Source organism: Heterocephalus glaber, unplaced genomic scaffold (assembly GCF_053883595.1).
Source record: "Heterocephalus glaber isolate CG9 unplaced genomic scaffold, H.glaber_assembly_v1.0 deba00001606, whole genome shotgun sequence".
Classification (NCBI taxonomy): Eukaryota; Metazoa; Chordata; class Mammalia; order Rodentia; family Bathyergidae; genus Heterocephalus; species Heterocephalus glaber.
In genome coordinates, this window is record NW_028258377.1 from 20,235,175 (window position 1) to 20,259,105 (window position 23,931).

General features: G+C 41.0%; 1 protein-coding gene across 1 annotated transcript in view; it reads left to right on the forward strand.

Annotated features, from left to right (window-relative positions):
* Slit3 (slit guidance ligand 3) overlaps nt 1-23,931 on the forward strand; it is a 606,864-nt gene that overhangs the window by 34,778 nt on the left and 548,155 nt on the right. The window contains exons 2-3 of the mRNA XM_004836404.3: nt 9,304-9,375; nt 15,025-15,096. Coding sequence (XP_004836461.2) covers nt 9,304-9,375; nt 15,025-15,096 — 144 coding nt within the window. The remainder of the gene's footprint in view (nt 1-9,303; nt 9,376-15,024; nt 15,097-23,931) is intronic.

Sequence of the window (23,931 nt, forward strand, 5' to 3'; positions counted from 1 at the left end):
TCTGCTCAGAGCTGGCTGCAAGCTTTTGCAGGTGTAAAATTATATATGCGAGAGTGTTGCCAAGCCAAAAATGTAGCCCAAGGAGACTTAGTTCCCAAACAACTGTGGTAGTGTGAAGCCAGTTTTTAAAATCAAATTCAGTCATTTATTTTCTGAATGCACATACATGTTTTTAAACTTGTATGTAGTTATATAACTGATGAGAATAAAGTGCAAAAAGAGAAGCCTTGAATAATGTCTCCTGGTGGGGGAGTCTGGAGAGAGGAAGCATGAGATGAGAGCTCTATGAGAGTGAGCCCCAGGGAAACACAGATGCCCAAGAGCTGGTGAGATAGAAATTAGATGGTTCTCAAACACATGCTGTTTTCTGTCTTCCGTCATTGTTGGTGGCTGGATGCATTAGATCCTTTGGGCTAGAGAGAGGAAACAGACAAAACAACCCCCATCGGGGCAAGCTAGTGTAAGCAGTGCCTGAGAACTGCCCCTGGACTCAGCAGAAATCATCTTCTTTGGCCAGATAATCCAATTTCCAGAGTCTTGAATGGCTTTACTCTCCTTGGTCACTTTAGCTATGGGGAGTCTTAAATCAACTGGACTACTTTTTTCAACACTTTTTATGGAACACTTTTTAAACACTTTTAATAATATTTACCCCAGAAAACAATGGCAATACTGATAAGGAAATTTTGAAAAAAAAATTTTAAACCGTTTTGGCTTCACTGTTTCAAGAAGACTAGGAGAGTGTCCTTATTTTCCAAGTGTCTCCAAGGGACCTTACTTCATGCAAGGTGTCTGGGAGGAAGTATGGGGAGTGTACTCTTTGGTCCTTGGGGAGACAAGTCAAACATTCAGGAAACAGGCAGCAGCACATGAGGTGGAAAGCAATGTGATGAAAGACCAAAATGAGTTGTGCAGAGGCTAAGTGATCCAGAAGTTCAGAAGTTCAGGGAAAGGAGAGAGCAGTGTGGGATGGACATGCTGGGGAAGGCTGCAGGGGGACTGGAGGAGCTTGACAAAGCCTAACAAGTGGGTGTACCTGTTTCCTAGGGCTGCTGTAACAAATATCAAAAACTCGGGGCCTTAAAACAATGCACACTTATTCTTTCCCATGTCTGGAGTCTAGAAATCTGAAATCCAGGTGTTTGCAGGGCCATGATCCCTCTCAGATCTGTACAGGGAGAATCCTTTTTTCTGTGCTTCTTTCTAGCTTCTGGCTATGGCCAGCAATCCTGGGTGTTCTTGGCTCTCATTTCTGTCTATTGTTACCAGAAATTATCCTTGTGTGGCTCTGTCTGTTCTTACATGGACACCATTATATTGTATTAGGGCTCAGGCTCATGACCTCATTTAAACCTGATTACATTTCCAAAGACCTTATGTCCAAATAAGGTTGCATTTATATTAGGTGCAGTTGGGACTTCCACATATCTTCTGGGGCACACAGTTCAATCCATCACATAGTAGTAGGGTGTGGATGGATCGAGGACACTGAGGGCTTTTGAGGCTGGCAAATAGCAGGAATGTGTGTGTTAAGAGTGCCTAGCCCAGTTCCTGTTGGGTAGAGGGCTTCTGGTTCTCACTGACCACCCTCAGCTCCTGCCTGCTTGTTGGTGAAGGCTGCCCTGGGTTCCTTTCTTGCAGGCCTCCCTAACTTGGACACTTACTTCATCACAGCTAGAGCACGTGCATGAGTCTCCCAGCAAGACCAGCACTACAGTCATATGGAACATATCTCAAAGGGGATGCCCCATCACCTTTGTTGTATTATGTCGGTGAGGAGCAAGTCTCTAAGTCCTAGCCACATTCAAGGAGAAGGGGAGAAAGTGACCTTAGGGAACCCTTTAGAATCTGTCTGCCAGGTAATAAATGTTTTTTTTAATAGGAACTTTTTTGTTGTTCAGCATTCTATCCTTAGCCACAAGCATAATGCCAGGTCCAGAGTGAGTGTCTAATAAGTTTGTTGTAGGATGAAAGGAAGAAATAAATGAAGGAAGGAAGAGGGGAAGAGAGGGAGGAAGGAAGGAAGAAAGAAGGAGAGACCTCCTTTTCCTTGCAACATACTTTAAAAGCCCCACCCCATCTGCTTGCATTTATCCTAAGGCAATGCCTCTGGGCCATTTCTTTCACTTGGTATCCTTTCTCTCTCTGACATATTTCTCTACTAACCTGACTCTTCCCAGTTCATTTTTGAGGTCTCCATTAAAATGTCACCTTTTCCTGCAAGCTTTCCCTGCCCCTACAATCCCGTATTCCTCCTTCATACCCTCCTATAAGCTTTTATTTATGCCTCTGGCATAGTATAGAACAAGAGTCTTTGTCCAAATCCATCCTCTTTTATCCTCTTTTTGTTGACAAAGTTTTATTGGCACACAGCCATACCACTTTTATATAGTCTTAAGTCCACTCTCACACTACAGAGTTGAATAGTGTGAGTTGAATGGCAACATCCAAATTATTTATTACCTGGCCATTTTAGGGCACAGTTAGCCCATCTGTGATGTGAAGTATTTATCACGGTCTATGACAATTGTTCCTTTATTTATTTCTTCCTCACTAAACTCTGAGTTTCTCAAGGGCAGGAAGGGTGGCCACTTTGTTTCCAGCTGTACCCTAGAAAGCATGGCAGCCCCTGGAACATAATGGTCAAGACACATCTGTTGAAAGATGGAGAGCAGAGAACTGCAACTGAGGCCCATGCTGCCTGGCCAACTAGTTTTGGTTTGATTGGAAATCAGAGCCACAAGACATCTCAATTGGCACCTTTTCCCCTTTCCTGAGCAGGAGCTTCCAGTCATGCTGAGATCTTAAATGTAAGTGCATTGTCACAACAGCCAAAACCCGCTTCAGAAGCGTCCTGCCTTGTCCTCAGCATCTTCATTTCTTTGTCATTCCCACCATTGCCCTGCTGTCATGATGCCACAACTGTGCACTCCCTTTCTGTCTCCTTCAGGAAATTCTTCCCCTGAGTTCCTGCTCTTCATGCCCCCTGTGCCTCTCCTTGTGTATTCCTTATGGAATTAGACCACATCTCTTAACATTTAATTTTGCAAATTCTTAGCTTCCCTTCTAACTTTCTCCTGAGTCTTAGTTCATCTCCTCAACTATCTCTTTGAGGGCAAGGACCAGGCTATATTCTTTTAATTTTGAAATCAACTTGGTTATGGCTTCTAAAATATAAGAATTATAGATCTTAAAGTTGACAGGATGTTATAGGTCATGTTGCCTGACCTCCTACTCATCTCAAGTACCCTGTGGACATTATGGCCAAAGAGAGTTAACACCTAATCTCAGCTTGCACACCCATGTAATATGGAACAGTTATGTTGTGTGACAGCTCATATAAATTCACTTTTTTTGAGACCCTGTCTTCTTTCCTGCCACCCAGAAGGCAGCACTCCCTATATACTTGTTCAGGGAGCAGGTAGTCTTGAAAGCCTGATTTGAATCAGTGTTGTTCTATCTAACGATACACCAATGCTCCTTACCTATGATGGGGTTGCAGGCCAATATACTCATTGTGAATTGAAAAAAATGTCCTAAATTGAAAATGAATTTATTATACTAATCTATAGCTTAGCTCAGCCTGCTTTAAATATGCCCCAAACACTTACATTAGCCCACAGTTGGGCATAATCATCTAACACAAAGCCTATCTTATAACAAAGGGTTAGATTTCTGATGTAGTTTATTAAAAACCAGAATGATTTTCTGAGTACTTTTTCCTGTACCATCATAGTTAGAAAATCCTAAGTCAAACCATCCCAAGCCTACACTGTGGCAGCCTCTTCCTACCAGTTGTTGGCTGTGGGTAAAAAATGAACTGCTCCGAATGCTGTTCAGAAACAACTTCCTCTGAACTTTTCTCTTAAGCCTCAGGGTAATCCTGTACAGCTGATCTTTGGGGTCGTATTTTACAGAAGTCATAACAACAATAATAACATCTGGGGCTGTGTCCTTCCCAAGGCCACACAGCTAATAAGTACAGAAGTTGGGATTCAAATTCACATCTTCTGTGTTTTCCACTGAAGTTCTTTTCTCCACACTATGCTGTTTTACTGGCACTAGATTTTTACTCCTTCCTCTTCCCAAGTGTCCCACAGCACAAAGAAATTTCTGCAGGAATGCTGTAAAATGAATTAAAAGAAGGATACAAATATGTATATGTGCCAAGATAGGGTCAATAGCATGCCCTAGAAAATGTCATTTTTGTTTCATATTTTGTCTCATTCGTTTCAAATGTTGTTCTGAATTCCTCGTCCTTCCCGCTCCACCCAAGGTGTCAAACAGATGTGAAAATACCACAGAACTCCAAGTCTCAGCATTGGTTTATGGTTCACAATGGGGATGGGGAAAAATAATGCAGGAGATCACCATGGTGATGCCTGTTTATGAAGGCAACATGGCAGATGATGTGCAGCATAGCAGACACCAGACGTGGATAAAGGCAACAAGAAAGCCCTTCCTCCTAGGATTTGCAGAGAGGCTTAGCATTCCCACTGGCCTTGCCTCAGTGGGAGACAGGGGAGGAAATGTGCCATCTTGGCTGGAGTTGAGGCAGCAAGGCCACCAAGAATGTGCCTTTCTTTTTTTTTTTTTTTCCCAAGGCATGGGGATGGGAATTTCTATTCTGTCACTTCCTATTTATTTATGCTCCCCCCTCCCAGTAGATAACATGACACAGTAGAATATCCTTAGACAGGCAGTAGGATGTGCCAAAAACCTGCCCTCTGCCTTCAGAGAGATGAGGTTCCAATTCGAGGCTTGACATTTACTAGTGTGTGACCCCATGGCGAGTTCCTTTATGGGTAAAAAGCTTCTAAGGGGCAGGATAGGGGAGACTGAGCTTCAGCCTCTTCATGTGAAAAATGAGATAATCGTCCCTACCACAGATGATTGCTGCCTGGATTATAGAAAATGAACTCAGAGTCCTTAGCACAGTGCTTGGTGCATAGTATGGGTTCGGCAAATAGCAGCTCCTAAGAAGGCTGACCTGCAGAATTTTTATCTGTTGAAGGAAGGAAATAATACCTGCCTGTCGGAGCTGTTGCAAAGACAAGCAAAACGAAAGGATTTGTCTTCTATAACATATAGTTCCCAAATTTGGCTTAGGAGTTATTTGTGCAACATGTCTGAGTCTGATCTGGGTAAATGGGAGGCACGGGAGCAGAGGTCTCCGCCCCATGGCAGCATCCAGAGGCTCGGCCTTTTTCCATTTGCTGTCCAGACTGTCTTCCACTGGATCTGCTGAATCAAGCCCAAGATGAGGGACAAGGAAAAGTGTGGAAGATTGGACAGCAAGTTTTACTGCTCAGGCATGAAGGCAGCATGTATCATTTCTGTTCAATGATCCAGTGACAGACAGACAGACAGAACCAAACAGCTACAGAAGTCCCATAAAATCATTCCCCACAATCTTTGTTGCCTGGCAGTCTCAAAGGCCAGCTCAGGTCCATGGGAAATGGTCATTCTACTGGGTATGTCCAGCCTGTGCCCTACAGGCCAATTGCCCCCTCAAATGTTATAATAAAACATTTTAAGGAAGTTTTGTTACTTACATAGATTAACTGTATTATGTATTTTATAAGTGGCCTAAGACAATTCTTTTTTATTCAGTGTGTCCCAGACGTGCTGAAAGTTTAAACACCCGTGCACACTTCCGGATGGCCACTGTCAAAGAAGCAATCACAGCCATGTTTTTAAAGCACACTTCCCCACCCCAGGCCCAGATGCTGGCATTGCCCTTTCATCCGGGATCATCTCATATGAGACCACACTGCCTACTGATGGTTCAGCTCATCCAAGGCTGACATGTACTGATTCCCTCAAAGGCCAGAGCTGAAGATTGAAAAATCTCAAAAAAATGCAGATTGGGGTATTGAGGACCAGGGGTGAGACTGGCGGCCTCTGCTCAGTCTCAGTTTAAGGGATTCCTGTGTTCAACCAGAGTGTTTGAAGCCCAGGCTTTGTATTCCTCACCATTCTGTGGTCTGCAAACAGGAGAAGTTATACCAAGCACGGAGGCTCAGAGAAGTTAAGTGAGTTACTCAAATACACGTAGCTGGGGTGTGGGGATGGGACAGAGATTTGAACCGGGCCTTTTCTCCCCTCCAAGCCCACGTAGCCCTGACTCCTCTCTGCCAGTGTTTGTCTGGGGAGGCGGACACAGGCCAGTAGCAGAGCTCAGTGAGCTCAGTGGACCGGGAGAGCCTGTTCCTTCTCTCTCACTGCCTGCATCACTCCGCATCCAGATGCCATGGAAATAGGTGTCACAAAAATGCTGTGATGCAGAGACAGTCAGAGGGAGCCCCTCTTGGTGCTGTCATTCTATTTTCAGCTACAAAATACAGCTCTCTTTTCGCCTGTGGGAAGACAGCATGCCAACAGGCAATCTCTTGAGGGAAATTCATGTGGAGGCACAAAGCTTGGGGTACAAGATGGTCAACTTCTCTTGGTGATGGAAATATCAGAGTGGAGGTAGAGGAGATGCACTTCAACTAACTGCGGTAATCATAGCTGCCAGGATTGAGTATTTGACAAGTACTGTGTATGCATTATCTCATTTAACCCATAAAGATCGCTGAGGTCAACATTATCATCCTGCTGTTGTCAGTGGAGAAACTGAGCCTCAGAAATGAAGTGTGCCCTGACATCATTTCATAGGAAGCTGGCCAGGTGTTTAATCTCAGGACTGCTTGCTTCTGAAGCTCAGCCTCTCACACACTGACTCTGAACCCAGGGAACCCCCAGAACACTTTGTCCTGCCATGTCCTCAGCATTTCAGCCACACATTCTGTGCTCTTTCCCATAATAAATATTAATTGAAAATATCGGTGTTGCAGCCACCAGCACAAGCTGCTGTGATACCATGCTGTGTCCTGGTAATTAAACTCCTAGTTGCATTGTCATATTTGCAGTTGTCAGGGTCTTCAGACATCATCCGAGTTCTGATGGGTGGTGAGAACACTGTGCGGTGTGCCTGGGAGCTCACGCAGAGTCCTGTCTGTCTGCTGGCATCTAACCTTACACTGGCCAGCCTTCTTTATTTGCCAGAGTACTTCTTGTTCTCCCTTTACCAACACTCCACGTAGCTTCAGACGGCTCAGTCTGCCTTCTCCATCACAGGCTAGGTAGAAAACAACTTGAATGGTGGTCCAACTTGGATGGAAAACTGCATGAGAAAGAGTAGGTGAGGCTACTTGGGGACTCACTCGATTTTTATTTTAGTAGTGTTTCTTTTGGTTTCTTTCTTGTTGCTTGGGAATGTTGAACTATATCCCCAGTCCGTTTTATTTTTTATTTTGAGTCAGGGTCTTGCTAAGTTGCCCAGGCTAGCTTCAAACTTTCAATCCTCCTGTATCAACCACCCCCCACCCCCAACTAAGTAGCTGGGATCACATGCATGTACCACCATGCCCAGCAATTCCAGTATTATTTTTAATATCAGGAGAGTGATCCCTTCTCAAACCTGATTGCTCCTCTTACAAAGTGACATAATCTGTTCCCTTTATCAAATGTATATCTTCCAAGTCCTTCTGGGGCATACTTGTAGGATGGTAACTTTAGGACCTGACAAGCAAAACCAAAGACGTGGTGGACATTTGAATGGAGACCCATTACTGGGAATGCCTCTTAGTATAATCATGTACCCTATGACATTTTAGTCAGTGATGGATTGCATATATGGCCATGATCCCATAAACTTATACCTCCTAGTGACATTGTATATACTCCGTGATATTTGTGTGATAATCAAATCCCTTAATGACACATTATCTGGAACAAGTCCTGCTATTAAGTGATGAATGACAGTATGTATATGTCCTGGAAAAAAGCAGATCAAATTTACAGTTACCTTGTAGAATTCTAAGGGCCAAAAACCCTGATAAGCTTCTCATAAGGAAGCTGTGCATGATATATAGGGATTAATTGTTTAGCATCCATACTAGGAATTATAATATGTTATTCATGATCTCTTTTTCTGCATCCAGTAGTCTTAGATGATTTTAGTGAACAATGAATATTTATACAGTTGTTCATGGATTACTCTTAAGTTCAGTTTTCCTTTAACTCTGGTTTTCTACCCTCATGGCACCCCTACACACACACCCTGACCCCAATACTACCACCATAAGGCTTTCAGCTTTTCCATGTCAAATTCCTCTCTTTAGGGACACTTTCAGGCACTTAAACTTGCAAGTGAAGAAGAAAAAATCCATGCAGCTGTCGTATGAGATTAGCAAAGTTACCTCTGCTATGTGCTGGGCACCTACTCTACTCTATTGTGCTATAGAATTAAATGAAACATGGTCTTTGCCCTCAGGGAGTTTGCAAACTATTTGGAAAATAGACAAGTTCAGTTTGTCTTTTGGAGAAGGTTGTCATGCCTGTTAGTGTCTAGCTATGTACCAAAGTCAGTAATTGTTCATTTTGGTTTCAAGTGATAGAAAATTCAACTCAAACTGGCTTAAACCAAAATACAAAGGAAATAGTGTAGACTGGTTCATGTAATACCAAAAAAGAGGTACATGGCTTCAGGCTTAAGCAGATCTAGACACTCATAAGACAGCATGAAGAATTCCTCTTTTCATTTACTTTAACAGTGTTTTTTTGGGGTAGATGGGTGCTGAGGATTGAACCCAAGGCCTTCACACTGAGCTGTATCCCTTGGCCCTTTTTATTGTTTAGTTCGTGACAAGGTCTCCCTAAGTCACTAAGTTGCCAGAGCTGGCCTCAAACTTGCAATCTTCTGTTTCAGTCTCCCACAGTGCTGAAGTTACAGGCGTGTGCCACCATGCCCAATTCCTGGAATACTGTCTTTTACTGGCAACTCGTCTTTTAGTGGAACCCTGAGCAGTTGAGCAGAGTTATTTTTAGTTTAAGTCATGCGTTCATTCCTGAAACAATTGTTGTGGTCAGAGGGATTGAAGATGCTTATAAGTTTGGCTTATGCCAGGTACCCATTCCTGGAATCACTAGCATTGGAAAGAGGGATCAGCCCCCAGGTGTATGACATGATCTGAAAACTAGGGGAGGTGGACATGCAGGAAAAAGTTTGTTACTTGAAGAAGGATCCACAGAAGCCAGACAGCAGAGAAATATAACAGAGCTCTGCTACATACATAATGAATGGCTTATTCCATGCAATATCCTTAAGGCTAGTTGGGCATGCTCAAGGGATATCATTAATCATTGTAATTGCCTTCTCCTTGACAAGCAACGTCCCTCCAGTCCAACCCAGTCTGGACTGAATAGACCATAAATGTAACCTGCAAAAATCTGACCTGAATTTGCTCTCCATTGCAGTGACCTGGACAGAAATAACATCACCAAGATCACCAAGATGGACTTTGCTGGCCTCAAGAACCTCCGAGTCTTGTAAGTAGCAAAAGATTCTCTAATGCATTCTCATTTTCAGCTCTTCAGCTTTGTTAAAATGCTCTGCTGCCCTGACATCACACTCTGAAGCACTGGGCAACAGGAATCCATTGTTCAGCAGCAGAAAGCCCTTCATTACTGTACCCAAGTGTTCACAGGTATCACCTTCTATGGCTGGATGCTGCTGGCTGGGTGAGATCGATGGGAGAACTCCATTCCAGTGACAGGGAAAACAGAAGGCTATAAATGAATAAATCAACATGCCCAGCATACAGGATGACAGCAATGTCAGGTTGACTAACCATGCTTCTCTTCCATAGAGATTATAATTTCTTCTCCAGCCTGTGCACTAAAAGAGCAATCAGGACAAATGTTATTTATCTTGGTGCTTAATGGGGAGGAGGGGAAAAGGGAGAGAGAGGGCCAGATAGGGTCAGAGCCCTTGCTGAATATTCACAGCTGTGCAGACAGGTAGCAACATTTTAGATGGACATTGATGCAATAGAGAAGCAAAGAATATTTGGTTTCTTTGCTGAATTTTGAACACTTTTATCCATCTTTAAGTCCGTGAGTGGTAAGAAACTTCCCCAAGTGTCCACTGAAAAGTCTAAGACATTCAGAGAGGTCCAAGAGAGGAGCAATTGAAGCCTCTTTCCTTCTTTTCTCAATAGTTGATTTTGACCCAAAAGTGTGCCCTGCAGAGCAACCTGGACAGTTTGGCCACTGCCTCGGTCTTATTTGTGTCATGGACTCTTGGCTGGCAAATCTCTACTAGAAGTAGCAGCTAAAGTGTTGGTACCTGAAGCCACCTCTTTCTTTTACTAATAGAATTTTGTGTGCAGACCAGGAAGTATCAGATTCTCATTTGATTTAGTGTTAACTTCCCATGCTACTTCAGGCAAATCCCGACACTTCTTTCAGGCTCAGTTTTCTCATCATCGGTATTGGGAACAAAGAGATAGTAGGGTTTTCATCTCACGTAGTTACACACAGATTGCTTTATGGTTTAATATTATCATAAACAGTATATGATTGTTCTCAGTAGTACTTGTGACATATTACCTTTATTACATTGTTTTCCTGATTTGATAAGTGTTAATAATGATGATGATGGCAACCAACATGTACAGGATACTTTGCATGGACCGAGCACAGTGTTTTGTAGTGGTAACACATGAGGTTGTCATCATTATGAGCCCCTCTTTGCAGCAGAGGGGAACAGAGCACAGATAAGTTAGGGAGTCTCGGCTCTCCATTGCAGGTGACCACAGGAGTTGGAATCGGAACCCAGACTATGTGCCTTCTAACATACATGTAGCACTGCTGTGTATATGCATTCTAGAAAGCTTAGGAAGCCAAGACAGTAAAAGTACACCCAGTGTGAAAAATTTGGCAGGTACAAGGAATGTTGCTCAGTGATAGAGTATCTGCTTAGTATGTGCAAGACCCTGGGTCCAATCCTTAGTACTGAAAAGAAAAAACATAGTGCTGATGTGCAGGCCTTACCTGAGTTTTGCTGAGTCCCAGGGTGTGGGGGACATGGGAATCTGAGTACTGGGCCTCCAGCTACTACCAGATGCTTCCCATTGAAGTATTTTCCTGTCTTTGGTCTTGAACATACTCCTTTCATCATCCTCAGAGAGATGATCCATCCCATACAAGCATTCTTTTGCCCCAGCAACTCTGCATCTGTCACATGACTGGCAGCTCTGACAAGGTGTATGCAAATCAGATTGGGATTAGGCTGGGGAATTCCATGGCTCATTTTAGGATGATTTTTATTGAAGAAATATAATCAGTGGACTCTTGCTTCCAGGTCATTTGCCCAGTTTAAAAAGCAGATATTTGTTTAGCCTCTAATTTTTTTTCAATTTCTTCCCCTGCATCTGTGAGAAATTTTCCTTCATATAAATCACAAATTTCACCTAATAATTCATTTTCTAACCAAGTCAAAAATAACCCTTTGATTTTCTTACTGTTACATCAGAAAGGCTAATACTGATTCCAATTTTCTTCTCTCTGCAAATAGAAACTTTAAAATAATCACAAAAGATCATATTAATATCCTCTGGATGGTCTGTAACATTCCTTTGACTACAATTTATCTTTTCAGTTAATTGGTACATTCTTCTTATTTTGATAAGCAATGCCAAAAAGCCTTTTACCCCTACTTTATAGACTCCATTCATATACTGTGTTTCATTATATTGCTTATCAACTCAAAGACAATCTCATTCAAGTGGCCCTTTATTACTGTGAAAGAATCTGTGATGTGGAATAGCTGAAATGCTTTCTAACACCAATAAAATATCCAAACATTTTCACCCTATTTTCTCTCAATCTATTCTTTTTAGCTAAGCAATCTACATGACTATCTTTTCTTGTTAAAGCTTTCATCACATCTTGGCACATTTCCCTTATCTGTTTCTTATTTACAATTTTTAGTGAAGCCAGAAAATACTCAGTAGTCTTGAATAACTTGAGCTTGCCACCCATTTTCCTGAAGAACTGTTAATATGGTGCAGGTGAATTGGTGAAAGCAGATGAAAGAGAAATTGGTACACTTCAGTTCCATCCTAGGGCAATTTTCTGGAAGTGAAGTGTATGCAATGAGGAGAAATAAGACTTGCCCATGATAGTCATTTCTCCCGTGGGATGGGAGTAGGAAAAGATCTCTTCTGGTGGTATCAATTGTATTTCTTTCTTAGTAATCTATTTAAGGGCTCTGCTATACTTATAATGTGGAAGCCAGCTTTATCCCAAATGGGGTTAATAAAAGAATTAAACTCCACCTCCACCATCATCACATGAGGGCCATTTCCGATTCAGATCCAGTGCTAAAACTAAAAAAATAACAATACTGAAGAGCCGAAAATGAACACAGTATGTGTCCCTCTAACTCAGAACAGACTCCAGCCACTGGCAGCCCTTCTGGGAGCCCAGCCCTTCCTAGATCCCCTGTCCTGCATCTGCTCAGTAAAATGAGGGTGGTATCCATGGATTTCATGCATGCTCTTGGCTTGCATCTTAGTTTAGGAGATGGGATGGGAGTGTGGTGGCTCCTCCATTCATTGATTCTTTTCCGTGCCAAATGGTGATTATTTATTGAGCCTTTAAGTGCCAGGCTGGCCTTTGATTGATCTAGGAAGTAGATCTCAGAGGGGCTCTGAATACCTTTTCTGACACAAAAGAGATGACATGCAAGGAAAACAAGGAGAGCTAAATAAAGAATTATGTACAGAGTAAGAGAATTCAAGAAGAGATGGTGCAGCTGGGACGGCAGGGAACCACTACTGCTCCTGGGCCTCTCAGAGCATTGGGAGCAGGTAGCGACCAATGTGCAGCAGAGCAGGGGCTACCTGACAGCGCCTATGGCCTTAGGTAGAGAGACACAGTCAACCTGAAGTGACTTGGCCAGGAGAGAGGATAATAAATCCCCCACTCTCCTCTTGTGGCCTTCCCCCTTGCTGGTGATTCCCACTGGTTTAATCCAGAAGGAAACCAGAGATCAGGGCACTACCTGAGGAATCCGTGAAAGTCAGCCTTCCAAGGCCCCAGCAAGGTGGAAAAGGCTCAGGAATCACATAGGCACACATTTCATTTCTCCCTTTTCTGAGAGAAGCTAATAGAGTTTAGTGAGTGTAGAACTAAGACCTATATCACAGGAGATTGGAATTAGGCTCCTTTGGAAACCTAGAGGTGGTGTGACCCATAGTCCCCTTAAAGTTAGTCACTTTTCTAATTGGGAAATAATGAGAGCAAACTTTGATTGATTGATTGATTGATTGATTGATTGTAAAATCCTAATGAACAAACTCCCTGTCACTAGCACTGTACTGGCTCCCTGTTAGCAAGATGTGCTAGCGTGAATCTATTAGCCTTCCAAGGCCTTCTTGCCATATAGCAGAGTAGAGGAGAAGGAAGGGAAGGAACAATTATTAAGCTTCTAAATGTACTTCAGATCATGTGCTTGATGATTTAATTTCTTTATTCCATTTGTATTTTTGTAACAAGTTGTGGTGATGTTTTATTTTCTCCATAGAAAGGAAACTGAGTCTCAAGAGGTTGACTACCTAAGCCAATGTAATATCATCACCTACTGATAAGTAGGGCTGGGGTTCTAAACAACATTGGAAAATTGTGCCAGTCTGGGCCTAGAGGGTGTATGTTTCCTAGCTAGCTGTGTGTCTGTATATGTGTCACAGCTCCTTGGCAAGTCTCTTAATATCTCTGTTCAGTCACTTCTATTTCTACTAAGTGAGGAGCCTGTGAAGGGCCTCATGTATAAGGGCCAGAGATGACATAAACGAAAGTCCAAGGTGGATGAAGACTGCAGCAAACTGGCTAACCTCCCTGACTGATAATCAGTTCTGACCAGTTGATATCTGGAAACACAAAGATGAAATGCCATTGAGCCTAATAAAATACCCTCACTTACTCTGATATCAGAAATGGAAGATTCTTACGCTAGCCTTTTCCTTGATACAAAATCAGTATGTGTTAGTGGCCCAGAGTTGTCTAGTTTTTCATTCATTGAATAAGCAGATATGAAGTGGGAGGAGGAGGATGAAAAGAAGTGCTGCCTTCCTGTTCCTTAGTGTAGTTGGGAAGTAGACTGGAAAATGAGACACAGAGGCCTGAACGGGAAGCGTGCAGGAGGTTATGATACCTCTGAGGGGTGGCCATCATGGAAGGTCCATTTTGAAGCAAAGATGGACCCTTCCCAAGGCCATTCTTCCTCTGTTTCTGTCTAGTCTGGAGGAACCTCTGACTCTTCTTTGAGTCTGCCTTCCATAGAAACCTCCTCCAGTCACAATTGTATTCTCCCCAATTCCATTCAGCTATCAAGTGCAATTTGATTCATATCCTGGCCCAGGCGCAGCCCTAGCCACATGGAAGCCATGCAGCCTCACTTTTACCCTTCTTTACTGTTCGTCTAATCCATTTTAATCTGACATTTTAAAGTTAGGGAAAGAAATGTTTCATTGTATGCTCAGTTATTAAGGATGTACCATATACATGAATCAAACTCACTTGGACAGAGTGTTTAGGATTTTTAATCACCTGTTGGGAAGACTTAAGGGGTGAGCAAAGCTTGTGGCTGGGGTTAGGGAGAATGAGCATTTGTGACCAGCATCGTGAGATTAGCCAGGCCCCAGATGAGGGCAGTTCCTGGGAGCAGGCTGCTTTTCTCAGCCATAGCCAGCTGTCTCATGGTACAGTAGCTTCACCCTTTCTACTAGGGTGAGCAGGGAAGACCCTTTTCAATGAAGTATTTTTGAATCCTTGGAGGAGGGAGCTCCAAAGGAAGAGATGCTGAATATATATATGGATTTTCTAAGAAGCAGCTTTTACCTCTTCCTTTTCTGTGCAATATCCTGCAGTGCTTGGGGGGCATTTGCTGAGAACATTCTTAAAATAGAGGCATGGAAACCAATCTGTCAGGTAGAAGTGTGCAGGCGGTGAAACTCTGGTTACCGTGACACCAAGCTGGGATGTGAGTTATCTTGTCCTGCCACACTGATTCCTCTTGGAGGGGCCCAGAAGGTACTTCGAGGGGCTAAGTGACCTTGGCTGCAAGGCCAGAGCCCTCATAGGATAATTCCTAGCCCATCTTGTCCTTGACCCTTGCTGCTTCTTTGGTTCTAGGCATCTGGAAGATAACCAGGTCAGCATCATTGAGAGAGGTGCCTTCCAGGATCTGAAGCAGCTGGAGCGATTGTAAGTAAAGCATAACCCCTGTCTTAAATAGTGTTTTTTGTTTGTTTGTATTTTTTTTGGTAAATTGGTCTTGTGGCTTTGCTAAAAACAACTTTCTAATGTTTAATGACATGTTTGCTGTTATATTTAAAGCCCATCAAATACATGTTACAGAGACACTGAAATCCACTTACACTCCTTTGTTTGAAAAGATGCTGGAGTCTACACCTGGAATTTGTTTTTGCTCTTCCCCAGCTTGAGTTTGCTCTGGGTTTCTGTACATGGGGCTGGTTTTGAGGCAAGCCTCAGCCTTCCCTTCCACAGAGGAGGGAAGCCTGCACTTACCCTGTCATGGAAGCCAGAATCACGTACTCCCTACTCCTCCGCAAGGAGCTCAAGCTCCTCCTCAGGTGCCCTCCTGCCAGACTCCTCAGCTGCACTCTCGTGGGAGAGGAGGGATGGGCAGGTGGGAGCAGCCCTCAGTGAGCCTGTTCTTCCTGGAGTGAGCATCAGCCTCTGCTAGGAAGCCCACACGTTTTCATGAGCACACACATCACCAGTGATTTAAAAATAGTCCACTGTTCTGACTCCATCAGAGAGAGGGAGCAGAAGAGGTGGGACAGGAGACAGATGGGGTCTCCATTCATTTTGCTGAAGAATGCTTTTGCAGACAACTCTAGGGTCACTTTGATGAGGAGGGCTGCTCAGATGGTTAAGTGGGCAGCTTCACTTTCCCTCAGTTAATCACATCTGGCAGCTAATAACATCTGGATATTTGCTTTCTTCCCTCTGAGCAGGGATTGTCCCCAGGAGCACTTAGTCATGCTGGTGGGCGGCTCTCATCAGTGCTTCCCTCTGCGTCCTAGTTGCCCTGACATTTCAGCCTCCTTCTCCTTCTGCAGTCAGGGGACATGGTTGTAACAGTCCAGAGTTCTGCTAGTTTGCCTAGAAGAATTCCTCTCTGTTCACCTGTCCTGTTGCCCAATCTTATTTACAGAGATAGGTGTGGGTAAAGTAGAGTGCCTGATACCACCTAGAATGGGGAAGGGCCTCATCTCACGAACATTGCTATCACCTAGCAAGATGTTTTTCTCCTTCCTGCTGTGTGGATGGTCTCTTTGATTGTTCCCCTTAGGATCAAATCCCAGCATATGTTCTACTGTCATTGGTTTGAAAATGTGACATTTATTTCTTGTGAGGGGAAAAATTATAAAATTAATGAATGTTGCCTGTGTTTACACTTTGTTTTTGTCTTTTATCTTTTTTTTTTTGGTACTGGGGATCGAACTCTGGTCCTTGCGCTTGCACAGCAGGTGGCAAAACCACTGAGCTAAATCCCCGGCCCTACACTTTGTTTTTTAAGTTTTGTAAAAATTGAATTCTTCTAATTTAGGTCAAAGAAAACAGTAGAAGTATTTGTTGAACCTGGTTCCCCTGTATAAAATAGTCAACATTTCCATGAAAAGATAAACACACAGCCCTTTGTAAAAAGGCCTCTCCTTGCATAGTCTTCTGATTAGAAGAGTACAGAAGTTCCTAATTCATTAATTTTGTGGTTGTTGGGAAAGAATTAACTGAGTCCTTTGGACATCAGGATCTATGCTAGTTTTTACATGCTATCATTTCATTTAGTCCCACAAAATTCCTATGAGGTATTATTACCCTACTTTTCTTCATCTGAAGAAACAAAGGCCCAGGGATATCAAGCCAAAGAATTGTCAAGCATGGGGAGCAAGATTCAAAGCCACATCTGTCTGACATCAAAGCCCATGTCTTTTCATATTCCTGTGTTGCAGGCATTAGATGAAGTGTGATCTTTAGCAATGGCCCTGCAAATAGCCTCTCACATACCCATTTCTCTCCAGGGAGTATCAGTGAATTATTCTGGCAAAAAGCTCTTTTCTTTGGCTTGGTGAACAAGGCTGAAATACCATGCATGTCTGGGAACTGACGGGATTACAATTGCAGAATAAACCTGGCTATTTCTCTGCTGTGGTATATTAGGTATGTAATGATAGCTGCTGTACTAGATAAGTCCTCAAATCTCAGTGACTTAACACAGTGGGAGGTTATGTCTTTTTCCTGTAAAACCCAATATGAGTGACACTGACAAGACCTCTCTCCTCCAATCAGAGAGTCAGTCACACGGGTTCCTTCTGCTCCTTGACTTTACCATCTTTAAATATTGGCATCCAAAGCCCCAGTCTTTGTCTGCACTGAGCCAGTGGGAGGGGAAATGGCATGAAGGATTGCACAGGGGAGGTTTCCATGGCTGAAACCTGGAAGAAGTACATACTCGTACTTCTCAACTCATATATAGTTGGGTTAGAACTCAGTCATGTGGCTATACTACATTGCAAGGGAGACTGGGATAGACAGTCGAGCTCTGTGCCCAGGAAGGAGAGAAAATTGGCCTAGTGAATGGCTGGCCAGGCTCTGACTTCTATTGCAAGTGAGCTGAAGAAGTACTTGATTGGGAAGAAGACTGGAGGTGTAGGCTGCTGGACTCTTATGTCCCGCTGGATGAATACCACACCTCTTGGTGTTAGCAAGAAGGGATGCATGTATGTGTGTGACATGAATCCTGACTGGTATTAATCTGGTTTCCATTATGCAGTCTGTTCCCAATCAGACTGAGTGACATAAAATGAGAAGTTACAATATGTTTGCTGTTAAGAATTGAAGAAATATATGGCAGATTGTGCCATCTCAGCTCTTATTCCTCCTTCACCTTATCTGTGTGTCTGTCTCTGAGGGTAGACTATTCTTTATTCATCATATTCTGAAATATAACCTTGAAAATACAAGTTTTGATAATTCACTTCTGGAGAATTTATCTCCATTTTGAATGTTGATTATTGGTTTGTTCTCTTGAGGCTTACTGGGAAAGAGGAGGGAAACGTCCTGCAGGTCTCTATTCACAATTTCTTATTCCCCATGAAAGGACCCCTGGTCCAGATTGAATTAAGATGCCTTTGTATTAGACTTTTTTGTTGCTATAGCAAAATACCCAAGGCTGGGTACCTTATAAAGAAAAGAGGTTAACTCACGCTGCCAGGCCACTGTCTGTCCATTGTGAGGGTGATAGCCCATGACCCAATCATCTGCCACTAGGCTCTGCCTCTGAAAAATGCCACATTAAGGACTAGGCTTTCAACACATAAACCTCTGCAAGACACACTCAACAAACTGCCAACCCACAGCACCTTCCTCTCATGATAATACATGATTATTCCTATCACAGAACTTACAACCTTCTATTTTAATTGCCTATTTTCCAGATCATCTCCCCTCAAAACTAGAAGTATGTTAAGATCTGGAATCATGTCCCATTTAGCTCTCAATGTCAAATCCTTCAACAAAGTATGATAGTAAGTGTTTGGGGAGTATTTAAAATAATACTTGAGGTTTTGTTCCATATTATTGATTCTGAGCTAGGATGAATTTTGCTTCCTAGATGACACTTGGCAATGTGTGGAGATATGTTTGATTTTCATGAGTGGGGGATGCCACCTAGTGAGTAGAGGCTGGAGATATTTCTGAATATCCTAAAATGCATAGGAGAGCTGCACAAAGCAGAGTTAACCAGCCCAAATGTCACTAGTGCTGAAGTTGAGGAACTCTACTACTCATCTCTTCTGTGTCAGATAACACATTAGATACTGTATGTATACTATCGTATTTATTCCACACAGGAGTATTATGAGTCTCAAATATTCATATTCCTGATATGACACAATATAAAATTCAAAGCACTGTCTGTGAAATATTGTTGCTAAATATGCTCACCCTAAATCTACTTTAGCTAGATCGCATTTCTATCTTTCAGAAGGTGAGTGAGATAGAGGATGAAGTGAGTTGGAGGATGAAGCAGAGAGGAGACAAACAAATGAGATAAGTGGACCATGCTAGGAGATAACTACTCTGGTTTCTTAAAAAGGTCAGGATTGTGAAAAGGATAAGAAGTGACTGTTCTAGATTAAAAGATGCTTAGATAAAAACAGTAGCATAAAAGTGAAGAGAGTCACTGGAACTAAAAGTGTTCAAAAACCCTTGAATTATCCAGAAAGTGATAAGCTAAAATTTAGTACTTTATTAAATCAAGAAGGCATGTTATAATCTACAGGATAGCCTTTAAAAACAATAGTAAACTATTGTAATAACTCAATAGAGGGAGAAGAGACATGTATGATATACCAATATATGAGATACAAGGAAAGAAAAAGAATATAGAAGAAATAGGGCAAATAAAAAACAAAAAATAAGATGATACATGCAGACATAAATATAATCAGTTAATCCATACAAATGGATTAATGTTCCAATTAAACAACATAGATTGCCAAAGTGGAATAAAAAAGAACCAACAATTATGTGCGTCTCAAAAAGGCAACTATTAAATATAAAGATAGAAAAAGTTGAAAATAAAAGGATAGAAAATACCATGAAAACAGACAGAAAGATAATTGTTGTAGCTCTCTTGATGCTGGATAAAATGATCTTTTAAAAAGAAATATTATTAGATATAGACAATGATATTTCATAATGATAAAGTTAGAAATACTTGTATGTGTCTTAAAAACATAGCCTAGGGGCCAGAGATTTAGCTCAGTGGTTCTGCCACCTGCCTCACAAGTGCAAGGTCCCGAGTTCAATCCCCAGTACCAAAAAAAAAAAAAAGCCTGAAAATATATAAAGTAAATATTGACAGAACTAAAAGAATATTGAGACCCTTTCTCAATAATAGATGCATCTCACATATACAATTATTAGTAAGATGTAGAATATTTTAAGAGTAGCATTTACAAATCTGACCAAATTGGTATATAGATAACACAACAAAAAACACCTGTAGAATATAAACTTCTTTGCAAATGCACATGAAACTACTATACCTGTTTAAAAAGTAAGTTTCAACAAGTATCAAAGGACTGAAATTGTATAGAGCATGTTCTCTAATAGCAGAAATAATCAGGAAGTCAGTAAGAAAATAGTTTAAGTGGAGCATTTAAAAATATTTGGAAATTGGGTGATATATTTATAAATAACTTCTAAATCAAAGAACATATCCCAGTGGAAATTGGAAGATATATTTTCTTGAATATTAATAAACATACAGTATATCACAGTGTGTGGATTGCAGCCAAAGCTACAGTCAGAGGAAAATATATAGCTTTTAAGTGACATTATTCGGTTTATGGGATATGTATTAGTTAGCATTCACTGGAGGGGCAGAATCAATACAAAATAGGTGTGTAATTAAACAAGAAATTTATTAGGTAGGCTTACAGGATCAGATGAAGTAGAGTCCCAGTGGTCATCTGCAGAATCAGAATCAGAAGTGGAAGAATATGAAATGTCCTGTATGCTAAAGGCTGGGGGAGCCAATAGCAGTCAAAGCTCAAAGACCTGGAAGCTCACTGTAATCACCAGTGTGAATCTGTGCTGGAGACCAACACCCAAAGGAAACAGTGAAGGAGAAGACATCTTTATCTTCCCTTCTAATTCTGCCCAGGCTACAACCCTATTGGTTGGTGGTGCTCACATCCACTGTGGTTCTTCCCTCTTCAGTTTCCAGCCTACGGTTCAGTCATCCACAAACACAACCTGAACTGTATGAATTTGCTAGGCAGTTCTTTCTCAAGTCAAATTGATATATCACAATTAATAATCAAGGATATATAATGTATATCATATATTTTTTAAAAGGTAGATATCTTTCTTAAGGAAAGTTAAGACAAGTACAACAAAATAAGGAAGGAAATTATTAAGAAGAGAAATATGAAGTAGAAATGAATATGTAATAGAAACTGTAAAATGTCAAAATGTCATTCTTAAAACAATATAATTGCAAACATAGACAAAAGAAAACTAAGAAGAAAATAAAAGAAGAAAAAGGAAGAAATACCGAAAGAAAACCAGATCAACATTATGAAGGATTTAAAAAGGAAGCCATAACTACAGATATTATAAATATTAAAATTATAGTAAGAACATATTTTGAACAACTTTATTCCAGTGGTTATAAAGATGAAATGGCAATGAAAATACAGATGAGAACGGATAGAAAAATCTGCCCTGTATCTATTAAAGAAATTAAATCTTTACATTAATTAAATGTTCAATTATGACTTCAGAAAATTCTACCAAAGCTTTAAGAAGTAAATAATATCAATTTATAAACTCATTCTATAAAAAGAACGAATGAGCTGGGTGTGGTGTTACACACCTGTAATCTCAACACTCTGGGAGGCTAAAACATGAGGATCATAAGTTTGAGTCCAGCGTGAGCAAATTAGTAGCTTAGTGAGATGGTGTCTCAAAATAAAAAAGCTTAAAAAGGGATAGGAATGTAGCTCAGTGCTGATCCCCTGGATTCAATCCCTACTACTGCCAAAAAATTAAAAGGAATGAAGATTTGATATTTGACCAGTTTAACCTTGATAACATAAAACCCAACAAAGGCATTTCAAGGAAAAATGTGAAACAACGTATTTTGTGTATACTTATACAAATTTCATAAGAAATACTGGCAAAATAAATTTATTTATTTATGAGGATAATATATTACTATCAGATTTGGCTGATTTGAGGAAGACAAAGTTGATATAATGTTTGAAAATCTCCCCTCCCAAATAAAAAACATTTGTGAACAACTAGGATAATAAAACCAAAGACATACAGATAAAAATGAGAATAAAACTAGTTGACAGGGCTGAGGTGTACCTCAGTGGTAGCGTGCCTGCCTAATGTGTAAGGCCCTAAGACTGATCCTCAGCACCACAAAATAATAATAAAATAAAACTGTCAACAAAGTATCCCAATAACCTTTCAATATAAGCAGGTGAGGACGAACAACTAATGTCAGCAAGACTGTTGAGGTATCTCTTCTGGGTGGAAGAAAATAAAAGGAGGGCAACTGACCCCAAGAATAGGAGATTCCTTAAATTAACAATCTTTACTCCTTGGAAACACACTGGTGGGTCTGAGAAAAGCTGCCCAAAATGAGAATTCCTTTAGGTCCAATTCATGACAAGTTCAAAGGAACCATGATGTGCTGATGGATAGGACTTGGCGCATTCTGTTCCCCACAAACTCTTCACACTATCAAAGAATGAGGCTTTCTTCCAAAGAAAGGCCCAGAATTGATACAAAACTTATTGAAGTAGTAAATTAGAACAGGAACCATAATGGTAATGGATGGAAATGGAACTTCTCAGGAAAGTGTTAGAAGTCACCAGAAGAGTCAGATCTTAGAAACTACACAGCTGCATTTTTCATTAATTTGCAAAAACAAGAGCATTCTCTAGAATCTTGAAGATAAGTTCCTTTCCCTCCCCTTCTTCTTGAAATTACAGAGAAATTTATGTCATTTAGGAAATAAGCAACCAAGATTTTGATTGATGCTTATTTGTAGTTGTTTTAACTAGAAAAATAAAAAGACTATGAAATGTAATAACCTTCATAGAAACAATGAAAACATGCAACAACAGATACCCACAAAATAGATAACTGTAATAGAATAGCTTTTCAAAACTAGCTGTAAGAATTAAGGTTTTATAAATTATAAAAGAACATTAAGTCTAAATTTTTAAAAACTCAGAAACTAGATGATTAGAGAAAAATAGAACTTGAAAGGAGAGCTGAAGAACCCAAGGAAGAATTTAGAAATAAAAGGAGTCATTTCAAAATAAATATTACTAGTACAATTCTGAAAACAGACTTGTAGGAATTACACTATCCAGTTTCAAGGCTCACTATATAAAGCCACGGTAATCAAGAAAACATGGTATTGGTGAAATAATATTTACATAAATCAATGGCATAAAATAGACCAAAAATAGGCCCAGACAAATATAATAAACTGATTTTTGATGAAGGAGCAGAGACACTTGAGTGGACAAAAATAGTCCTTTCAACAAATGGCTCTGGAACAATTAAACATCCATATGCAGAAAAACGCCTTTACCCCAAACTGACAGCTTATTCAGAGTTAAGTCCAAATGGATCATAGGCCTAAGTGTAAGATGTAAAACTATGAAACTTCTAGAGGAAAGTCTTCTAGGTAATATATATGGTCTTGGGTTTGAGGATGAGCTTTTGGATGCAACCCCCAAAGCATAATCCATGGAAGAAAAAATGTCAATGAATTACATTTTATTAATTTTAAAACTTTTGTTCTGCAAAGGACACTGTTAAAGCATGAAAAGGAAAGTCACAGACTGAGAGAAATTACTTACAAACTGCACGTCTGATAAAACATTTGTATACAAAATACACAAAGAACTTGAAAACCTGAGTAGTAAGGAAACGGTTTTCCTCCTGTGGAGGTTAATTTTGGCTCTCAACTTGATTGACTTAAGAGACTGAGTAGAGCACACTTCAGGGCTCATCGGGGCGGGTCTTGGGGGTGTACCCATGGGAATTATATCCTTCCTGGGCCTCTTCCTCTCTGGTGCCCTTTCCCTGCTCTCTGCTTCTGGGATGCCTTGAGTGGAGCATCTTTCCTCAGTCACACCCCTCTGTCATATCTGTCTTCAGGCCAGCTTACCTTAGATTGAAATATCTGAAACTACCCGGGGATTTAGCTCAGTGGTTCCGGCGCCTGCCTCGCAAGCGCAAGGTCCCGAGTTTGATCCCCGGCACAAAAAAAAAAAAAAAAAGAAAAAGAAAAAGAAAAAAAGAAATATCTGAAACTAGGAGCCAAAATAAACATCTGTGTTAAGTCGCAGGTGTCAAGAATTTTGTCTCAGCAACAGAGAACTGACTGATATACCTCTCTATCAAATAGATAAATATTAAAAAAAATAAAGAGAAGAGAGCAAAAAAGCTTAAAGGAGTGCCTCCTCAAAGATA